Source organism: Cryptotermes secundus, unplaced genomic scaffold (assembly GCF_002891405.2).
Source record: "Cryptotermes secundus unplaced genomic scaffold, Csec_1.0 scaffold684, whole genome shotgun sequence".
In the NCBI taxonomy this organism is placed as follows: Eukaryota; Metazoa; Arthropoda; class Insecta; order Blattodea; family Kalotermitidae; genus Cryptotermes; species Cryptotermes secundus.
In genome coordinates this window covers 94,333-105,578 of record NW_019734364.1, presented here as the reverse complement: position 1 = coordinate 105,578, position 11,246 = coordinate 94,333, and the positions used below count along the sequence as shown (strand labels likewise).

Genomic DNA, 11,246 nt, shown 5'->3' with positions numbered 1-11,246 from the left:
CAGACTGACCGATCGTCAGTTGTAACATGACCCTGACCTTGGGTATAAATTCCGTGTCTCTTTGGTCACAGCCGTCACAGCTGCCTGTTTGACACTTTCTGAAAGGGGTGACGGTTGTCTGCCAGACGCTGTGGGGATGCTCCCACATCGGCATTAAAAATATATACTAAAGATTTCTTTATGTATTGTGAACATCTCTTGGCTAAATATTCTGGAATTATTCAAAGTCTGCAGATGGTTTACCTCTTTAATTCTTTATTACGCTCTCTATTTCAATTTCGGTAATAGGGAGCCAAAACATTGTGTTCATCTGATATTGAATCCTCTGTTGTGAGGTTTGTACTGGGGAATGGTTTGTATTATTCGCTAAGAGATCTTCAATGCTTTCAATAAAAAAGGAATTCTACATGTCTGCTATTTTTTGTTGACTGGATGTTTCCTCACTTCCATTCTTTAAACTAGTTATATAGTCACCCTGCCTAAAACTTCCAGTTAATTTATTTATTATTTGCCAAATTGCCTTCGTTTTATTATGTGACCTTAACATAAAGCTATCATTTTCTTTTCTTTTAGCTTCTGTTATAACACTTTTATAAATTTTCTGATATCTATTAATGTATTCCAATATATCATTTGATATATTTGTATTTTTCTTTAAAGTGTTTAAAGTCTCATTTTCTTACTTGAAACCTTTATCCCCTGGGTAATCCATTTAATTTCATTATGGTTTTTCTTATAAACTGTATTTAAAGGATAAGATCTTTCAAAATAGTACAAAAATCTGTTGAAAAAGTATTGTAAGAGGTATTTACTTCATCATATAAAGAACATCTTCCCAGGATTCCATCTCAAGTAGATCGTTGAATTCTTCTATATTCCTACCTGAAAACTGTCTTCTTGTTATTTTTTCCCATCCTGTTTTAGGCTTATTTACCTTTATATATAGTATCTGTGTAAGATGATCGGAATACCCCAAATCTAACACTTCCGTTAAGTTTTTATAGTATACCTTATCTGTTATCATAACATCTATTAATGATACTGAGTTTTTTGTGACCCTTGTTGGAGATGTAACTGTATTTATCAAGTTGTACGTTTCTAAAAGATTCAGTAATGCACTAAGTTGTGTACTATCTTGCAAAAAATTTATATTCCAGTCACCGCACCGAATTAATTTCATACCTTTCATTTGCACTTTAAAAATCACCATTTCTAGCTTCTCCAAAAATGTGTAAAAGTCACTATGTGGTGATCGATAAATGCAAACTAAAATTAGCTTAAAATCCACTAATTCCACTTCAGTCATCTCAAAATCATTTTCACTACCCATGCTTCTTAAATAGCTTACTTCTTTTGCTTGTAAATCCTTACGTACCCATATACACGAACCTCCACAATTTCAACTAACTCTACTAAAATTTTTTATTAATTTATAGCATTCAATATTTAATGTTCTCATTTGTTCATCATTTAGCCAATGTTCTGAGAAACATAGGATATCTAAGTCTGTAGACTCTGTATCTAATAAAACAATTAACTCCAGTAATTTATTTCTCAGACTCTGAACATTATGGTGTAATATTAATAACTCATTTGATGTTAAAACCTGTCTCTTGCCAACCTCACTAGTCACTATTTTTATTTCTTGTTGGGGGCTACCCGTAAAAAATCCTCACTTCTTTTTTTAGGTAATCTGCGAGGTCTTTTTGATAGAACCGATGCTTGCACCACTTCATCTTCCCTAGGTTTATTTTTTCCTTTCGCCGATTCTTGTGGTTTGTTTGTCCATGGAATATGAGTCCCTTCCTCTTCCTTCCCTTTAATTATGATTTGGTCAGACTTTTCCTCCCTTCCTTCTGGCTCACAATACTTAAAGTTATCTTCATCCAACACAAGGCATTTTATCTTTCTCATCTGTCCCTGATGAGACGGTATAGACCGTATGACCGTATAGACCGTATAGACAGTCGTCTTCCGGATTATGAAAATGCGTAGACTCGTGGGCGAGCCCAACAATTATGAGGAATATTGTGCTGCCATCTGGAAAGAATTTGACGTACTTCCTATTTGTATCCAAATTTTCACACAGCTACATTTCATGTCTTTCAGTATGACCAATCAATGTTAGTAATTGCCCGCTTATCGATAGTTCAACGTCGTTTGTGGAGGTAATACGTATTGACGGTATTGACTGATAAGTTAAACACGTTGAACACGTTGAAGGAGAGGTTAGGAGGGTTTATGTCGCTTATGTAGTGTAAGTTAGAGGAAAGGAATGGCTTTTTACGATAACAAACATTGGCTTCTGTCACACATTCGGAATTCTTTTATATCATCGGATGATACAGGTGCTTAATATATTATATTGAAATTATCGAACCGGCATTCACACGTAGTTGGGTTATAATTTTCGATTTCTGTTTTGTTTCTAGGGATGTGCGAGTTGGTAATGGTAGGCGAAGATATACCACGGAAGCTTGCCAATGTGAACAAGTTTGATTGTTATCCAGGAGTAGATGAGAGTGACGATGAAGAAGATGAAACTGATGTTATGGGACAGTCGTTCGATATACAGTCTGGTAAAGATTTTAAGAAGATTATGTATTGACATTGCAGCAAATGACCATGTGTTGATGTTACATCGTGTGAAATTAAATCCATTTAATTGGTCTCATTTCAGATATAGATTTTGGTATTCATCGCCAACGTTCCAATACCGCTCAGCGTCTTGAGAAAATGGATGAAGACCGCAAGAAAACTAGTAGGATTAAGCATATAAAGTGGGAATGGAGTTCAGCTGTTTTAACAGGTATGACTGTTCATTTGTTACATAAAGCATGACCATAAAAATGAGGCCAATCTTATTCAAAGGAACATTTGACAATTTTTTATAAAGCTCTAATTTTTTTTTGAAGACCACAATGGAAATTCTAGTTATTTATTAAACTGGTACAGTGGTAAGATTTAATTACAATAAACAAATGTTGGAAATTATTAAGGTTTACATGAATTTGACCTCTATTGTTTTGTTATATGTTAATGACTTGCAAAATGCAATATCTGATATATCCAATCCAGTTTTATATGCTGATGATACTAGTTTGATAATTACGAAACCTGACTCTCAGATGTTTGAAAAAAATATAAACACTGCCATACTGCAAATAAATAAATGGTTTTATAGTAATTTATTATTATTAAATTTGGAACAAATTATTTCCTTCAATTTGTAACTAAAAACTGTAATGGAACAGGTCTTTATATACCATATGAGCATAAAGACATTTCTAGTATACATAACATAAAATTTCTAGGATTAATGATTGATAATAATTTATCATGGAATTACCATGTTGAATAAATAATGCCTAAATTAAATAGAGCATGTTATTTAATTAGATTCTTGAAATCACTCTTGTCTCTCGAGTCATTAATGATGGTTTATTTTTCATCAGTTCACTCAAGTATATCATATGATATTATATTTTGGGGCATATCAACTCATAGTAAAATTATATTTAAAATTCAGAAAAGAATAATAAGAATTATGGGTTCTAGTAGTAGGGACTCCTGCCATGATCTGTTTAAGAAATTACATATTATTCCACTCCAGTCTCAATATATATTTTCTTTATTTATGTTTGTTGTTAACAGTAAAGACTTTTTTTAAAACAAATTCAGATGTTCATGGCTTTAATACAAGATTTAATTATGATTTACATTTTACAGTAGCAAATTTATCAATATTTCAGAAAGAAGTTAGTTATACAGGTATTAAACTTTCTAATTATCTTCCTTTGACTCTTAAACAACTCGTAAGTGACACTTCTAAATTTAGAGCAGCCCTAAAGAGAGTTCTTCTCACAAATTCCTTCTACACCATAGAGGAATATTATTGTTGGAAATAAAGATTTAGATTTTTTCATTTTTGTTGCTGCTGTTCCATAAAAGGAACATTTACATCGTCTGTGCAATTGTCTACAGAGCAAACAATTATGGATGTGACTGGATAATTATGACTGAGAAGTAGGAGTGTGGAACTCATGAGAATGATGAATTTGTTGTGAAGTTGTTGACTGAAGTAAGGAATAAGAGAGTTTTAATAGCAACAAGTACAAATAGATTGCTTTAAACCATAGATTTTGATTTTTAATTGGTATATTGTGTCAGAAAGTGTTGCCGCTTCTTTCTCAAAGCTGGTCGCAGGTTGTGTTCCAAAAATGAACAGTAATACTGCGCATTGACGGTCTGCTGTCAGGGAACGGTATGATTTAGGATAACATCATCACGGTCGTACAAGAGAATCACCATAACTTCCACATTGCTGGGGTTCTGACAAACTTTTTTTTTTGTGGTGACCTGTAATGATGCCATTCGTTCGATTGGCGTTTCATTTGTGACTTGTACGATTTGGCCCATGTCTCATCCAGTGTAATGATATGGTGTAAGAAAGCCTCTCCTTCGCGCTCATAGTGCTCCAAGTGGTTACGAGCAGCTTCATATCGTAGCTATTTCTGCATTTCCGTCAAATCATACGGAATCCATCGTGATGCAGTTTTTCTCATGCCCAGGAGTTCATTCAGAATGTGAAGCACAGTCGTATGCGCTAATCCTGTCTCTTGGGCCAGCTCATGAATCGTATGGTGTCGATCACTCTCCAGTAACGCAGAAAGAGCATACACTTCTTCTTCACTGACACTAGGACGACCTGGCCGGTGCGTGTCTGCCACATTTTGGCATCCCTTGTTGAAGGCTTTTACCCACCTTGCCACTGTTCTGTAAGGCAATGCAGATTCCCCGCAAGCCTCTTGAAGACCCTGATGACACTTGTGCTGTACGGCCTCTGGCACATTCAGTCTTTAACCAACTCCATTGTTCCATTAGACCGCCAGCTAACACGAGGCTCTGTTCTTCTCATCACTGCGCATGCGCATGATATGGGAAGGGAAAGTCCATTTGCACTGAGGTAAGGTAGGTATGTAACTAACGTGTGGTATAAGCAACATTATTTGGTTCTGTTGCATGGCGTCTCTACAGCAGTGTTGCCACTATTAAAGTTCCAACCCTCGTGTGCATGTGTGTGTGTATATATATATATATAATGAAATTTAAGTCATTTTGCTATTGCTTATGATACACGTAGTATATTCTGTGACAGGTTCTATATCTTGTGGTCTTGTACCAATGAGCTATTGTTGAATGCAATTAATAAATGTAAATTATTCATTTTTTGCTGAATTTTGCCTTCTGCCATTTAATTGATCAAGCTGGACATAGTGTTAACTGTATTAGTTCTTTAAGCTCAAAATATAGAACTTAGCATTAGATATTAATACCAATTAAGGGAGACCCTTGTCATCACAACATGGTGCATTTTGAGGTTCAGATTGGAGGGGACAGCATCCTGATGCGAAAGATGGAAATGTAATGAATAAGTAAGTGCACACAGTCAACAAGTTTTGAACAAGGGGACAAGAACAATTGACAGCACAGAAACTAATACTCGTATGTTATGAAATGTTATACAAGGCCTTGGGCTTTGACATATTCTTTAGAATGACCTAAGTAGCATAAATGGATATTGGATTTTGGAGTTGGAATGTGAACAGCCTCTGTATATGGGGTTCAGTGAAAACAGTGCTAAGAGAATTAGCAAAGTCTGAGGAGGTCAGGAGGTACATAGCAATAATGATATTATAAAGATCCCCTTCATAGCATGCAGTGGGTTAATCAGTGTGTTCAGAGTATTGTGAATGATATATTGATTAACAATTTTTAGCAGTTGAGGGCCTTGACAATAGCCAAAAAACAGTGTTATGGAAAAAAACCGCCTAGATGTTACCTAGATCACAGAGGTGGTCAAAATTTGATCTTTTACGGTGCTCAATAGCAATTCTTAAACTACATGAATTCATTCTTTAAAGGGGGATTGGTGGGGACTGTCATTTATAAGTCTGGTAATTAAAACAGTGTATCCTTAGAAGTATATGAAACATTGTTTTTCCTGTTTCCAAATTAAAACAGCTACAGATAACAGTTGAGCAGCTGGGATAGCGTAGTCAGCATAGCAACCAGCTACAGGCTGGACAACCAAGGGGTCATGTTTTGAGTCCTGGTAGGGTGAAGAATTTTCTCTGTTCCATGTCCACCCAACCTCCTATCCAATGGGTATTTGGGGCTCTTTTCCTGGGGGTAAAGCGGCCTGGGCGTGAAGCTTACCACTTACCTCCAGTTATTGCCCAGGTCAAGAAAATGTAGACCTATACATCCATTCCCCCATACGCTTCCGTGGTGTAGTGCTTAATTAAGCACATGAACAACTTTTTCTTTTAATTTTACAGCTAATAATTTGTTGACAATAATCAGTTTTCTGGACATTATCCATTGCTCTAATTTTTATTTCATACAACATTATTTGAGGGACACAGTGGCGTAGTTGGTTGATCCACTATGCTACAAGCTGGAAAGTTGTGGGTTCAATTTCCAGTGATGTCACTGGATTTTTCAGCTGACCTAATCCTTCCAGACCTACTGTGGCCCTGGGGTCAACTCAGCATCTAACAGAAATGAGTAGCAGGGATAAAGGGTGGCCTATGTGTAAGGCTGATCTCACCGCCATCTCTGAGCAGATTGTCTAGAAAATGTGGGAGCTTCAATGTCTCACAACCCTATGGGCCTCCATGGCCTATTACAGAGATAACTTTTTTTTTATTTTGTACAACATTATGGAGACAGAAGTCTGACTCCACCCTTCAGCCTATTTGTTCGATGGAACTAATCCATACTTCTGGAGAACGTGACTAGCCCAATTGAGTAGGTTTCTTACCTTAGGATGGAGACAGGGTCAGCGCTCCAAAACAGTATCCCCAAAATTATGACATTGGATAATGATCAGAAAATTGATCATTGTATTAATATACCACCATTGTGAACATTTACGTTTTTATTTATATAGATTTATTTACAATATGTTTTCTCCCAAATTCAGTACTCATTTTTACTTACACAAACAGATATCACATCAATCTGTCATCCGTTCCTGGTACATCTATGTCGTCTGTCTAAAACATTGCTTGGAGTAGGCGATGGAATGACCGAATGAATATACATAAACTACAAATAGTAATATGAATTCCATCCGCACATCCTGCAATACGAGGGGCGTTCAAGTTCTAAGGTCTCCGATTTTTTTTCTCAGGACTGGGCGCAGATAGACACATGCGGTTTAGTTTAAAATATGCGTGCGCTCTTTGTGAATGCGTGACAGAGATGGCAGCACTGTACGGCACACAGAACTCTAGTGGTGGCGGTGAGAATGAGGAGTGTTTTTGATACCTAAAATTGCGACGTTTTCGTTACAAGAACAGCGAGTAATCATTCGTTTTCTCCACTTGCGTGGTGCGACACCCATTGAAATTCATCGCCAGTTGAGTGAGACACGTGGTGATGGTGTCATGAATGTGAAAAATGTGCGTTCATGGATGCGACAGCTCAAAGAAGGCCAAACGTCGTGTGGCAACGAACCAAAACAATCTCGGCCTTGCACCAGCTGGTCTGACAACATGGTGAGCGAGTTGAGAAAGTTGTTTTGGAGGATCGCCGATTGAGTGTGGAAAACATCGCCTCCAAAGTTGGCATTTCCGTGGGATCTTTGCACATAATCCTGCATGAAGACCAGCGAATGTGGAAAGTGTCCTCCAGGTGGGTGCCACGAATGCTGGCAGACGACCACAAGGCTGCGCGCATGGCAATTTGCCAGGCGATGTTGACATGTGATGAAGGCATGAATGGGACTTTCTTTTCATCAAATGTGACAATGGATGAGACGTGGATTCCGTTTTTCGATCCTGAAACCAAGCGCCAGTCAGCTCAATGGAAGCACACAGACTCACTGCCATCCAAAAAATTTCGGGTAAGCGCCAGTGCTGAAAAAATGATGGTGGCCATGTTTTGGGACAACGATGGCGTAATCCTTACTCATAGCGTTCCAAAGGGCACTATGGTGACAGGTGCATCCTACCAAGATATTTTGAAGAACAGGCTCCTTCCAGCACTACAAGAAAAATGGCTGGAAAAGGCTGCACGTGTGCTCTTTCGCCAGGACAATGCACCAGCGCATCGGACGTACGCGACACAGCAGTTTCTTCGTGAAAACAACCTTGAAGTGGTTTCTTATGCTCCCTACTCACCTGACCTGGCTCATAGCGATTTTTGGCTTTTCCCAACGATGAAAGACACTCTCCATGGTCACACATTCACCAGTCGTGCCTCTGTTGCATCAGCGATTTTCCAGTGGTCAGAACAGACTCCTACAGAAGCGTTCGCTGCGGCCATGGAATCATGGCATCGATGTTTTGAAAAATGTGCACGGCTGCAGGGAGATTACGTTGAAAATTGACAGAAGTTTCAAATTTTTTGTATGATTATTGTGTGAGAAAAAAAATCGGAGACCTTAGAACTTGAACGCACAACGTATTTGGGCACTGACAGACTTGAGAGCATGTCAGATTCAGGTTTTAAGTTCATTTAATGAAGCAGGCATTGACAGCATACACTTGGTCCTTAATGTGCCTTGAAAAGAAAAAAATCAAAGGCTATCAGGTCTGGTGACCTTGGGGGTCAATCCTGTGATCCACCGTGTCTTATTTATTTTAATGCAAGGTGCTATCCAGAAAATGTGGTAAATTGAATTCACAGTTTACCTATTGTTTTGACTTCTGTGGACTCCTAACAAAGAATTAACTCATTTGCAGAAGGTCAGGTGAACCTTTCCCATTATGAAAATAACTTTTTTCTCAGAACTGTGTGCACTCTGTGTAACTGGATGCTTTAGAAAGTAGATGTAATCCTTTTGATAGCTTTGTTGGACTCATTACATAATTTGGCTTCATTAAAACACATTTTCTTGACTTTAATGCCCCTGGCAGAAAATCATTGCAACTTCATGTGGTTGATTTGATTCAGAACTTCGACAGTTGTAACTTATTGCCTGATTGTTCACATGTATCATTTTGCCTGGTTTTGCTTTATATTTAATTTCTGAAATGGTGAAGATCATTTATGCTCATCCTGTAATAATAATGAATGTTACAGTCAGTGACCTAGTTCAGGGATCTGAAACAAATTAGCTGTAGCTACACTTCTTCATATTGGGTGTTGCATTATGTTTGCTGAATTGCTTTTACAGACGAAGAGCGAGCCGGACTTTTCGAGAGGAAGAATTTTAAACAAAATGAAAAAAATGTACACATAAAGAAAAACTCCCTCCTATCTGAACAGCTGGAGAAGTGTCCAAATTTACCACAGAATCCATTTGTGGAGTATGCAAAATATGATGGGAATGTAAGAAAAATATATTTGTGTACTTTATAAAGTGGTTTAAATTGCCATTACTTGTTTTCATTTATGTGTTTTGGTGGTAATGATTTCACACCTCAGATTCCGGAAGATTTTCCATTAAATATGTCAGAATGATTAATTAAGAATCTTCTTGTTCATTGTACTGTCTGTGTGGCTTATTTTACAACAACTTCAGTGGCAATAGAGTACAGTGTTCAATGATATGTTGATAAGCCAAATAATGAATTAAGAGGGATTTCCAAGTAAGTGGTTGTGGCCTAATTCAGGTACCATTGTGGCATGTGCCTGGAGTAGCCTGACATTATCTTCAGGTATAGTGCTCTGTGTAGGACTAAAGATGCTGATAATGTTGCTCCAAAACATTGGTAGTTATTTTAGCTATTGTTAGAACCTGGGACAGTAGGTTCCTGCAGACTGGTAAGTGTTTTTATTCCTTGACAGGATGCTGTCCCAGAATACAACGCAAATAGTGATCTCCATGAAAATCCCGAATTTAGGTTTGCTGGGGTAGTGTCAACTTGAATTCCATAACAGTGTGATTCTCAAGTTGTGCTTTGCAGTACTCTACCAAAATAGGAATTTATGCAGAAAGATAGCATTTACCATAGACGTCTTCATTTAAATTTTATTTTGTTTGTATTATCACATATTTAGGGGTGTGACTATAGATGGGTTTTTGATTGATGACCGGATTTATTGCACACTTATACAACTTGTTTCTACATTTCATGACTCACTATACTCGTATGAGACACTGTCTTCTCAGTCTGTTACAGTCTTCATTAGCTGTTGCTTGGTAACTGATGTTAACAATGGCTGTTCCTCTGATTCAGTGCTCAAGTCCTGTACAGAACTCCTGTCAGCTGTTAACTGAACTGGATTGAGTCTGAGTCTTTTGTTATGACCGATGGTCAGTCGGCCAGTACATCTTGGAATAAAGTACATCTGGGGCTTATGACCAGATTTTTACTGCTGTCAGACAGTTACAGGTTTGTTGATTTGGGTCACACTCTCTGACGAGAGGGAGGGTCTGTTGTTTACAATTGCTGCTGGTGCTTGCCAGTGTAGTCATTCTCAGGTCTTAGTCCCATGGGACTCGCAACCATATTTTACTGTCTCAGATTGGAGACTTCACTTTTTGTTGCCTTGTATGACTCTCAGGGATATGGTGGAGGTATTCGACCCTGCCTCCACACGGGAGTGAACCAGATTGCCCCAGTTGTCTTCTTTTTAACTCCTCAGCATGGATAACATAGAAAACACCTGTTTCAATCATAATTGTATTATTGTGTGTCTTGTTTCTGTGGGATCATGTTTACTTTGCTGTTGCTCAGAAACACGTCTGATATCTCATTTGTTTTGAGGTGTTTACCAAGAGCAGGTCTGTAACCCACAGTACATAATCAAATTGTTTGCTAACATAATTGACTGAACATTGTAAACTCTCATCAGATTGAATTCAGTTTCAGGTGAATAATTTGGATGCTTTAATTTCAGTGGCACATTTATTTCAGATCGTGATGTAAATGAGTATTTATCATATGTAATAATACAAATACCGTTGTGAATGCAACAATTTATTTGGTTATAGTTCTTTGTCTTTTCTTCCTGTACACTACATATTTCGGCCGTAACTGGCCATCATCAGGTGTATTTTTGACTATGTAGCTGTCACACTGCACACAGTCCAAAATCTGAAACATCAGCCTGTCAGTTTTGTTTAAAATCTCTCCAACACACACTCGTCAATTTGATTTTAGAATTCCAGTTTAAAATTTAAAATTTTTAAAATTCAAAATTTAAAGTTTTAAATCACAGGGATACCTGCTCCGTGTCTACATTTGCTGCGGCGGCTATTTCTTGTTTTCAGCACCGTTCATGTACAA

General features: G+C 37.6%; 1 protein-coding gene across 2 annotated transcripts in view; it reads left to right on the top strand.

Annotated features, from left to right (window-relative positions):
- Positions 1-2,154: 2,154 nt before the first annotated feature.
- Positions 2,155-11,246, top strand: part of LOC111868886 (target of rapamycin complex 2 subunit MAPKAP1) — a 55,596-nt gene continuing 46,504 nt past the window's right edge. For both annotated transcript variants that reach the window (XM_023859952.2, XM_023859951.2), the window contains exons 1-4: positions 2,155-2,348; positions 2,433-2,579; positions 2,681-2,809; positions 9,188-9,342. In XM_023859952.2, the coding sequence (XP_023715720.1) occupies positions 2,276-2,348; positions 2,433-2,579; positions 2,681-2,809; positions 9,188-9,342 (504 nt within the window). In that variant the 5' untranslated portion in view covers positions 2,155-2,275. The remainder of the gene's footprint in view (positions 2,349-2,432; positions 2,580-2,680; positions 2,810-9,187; positions 9,343-11,246) is intronic.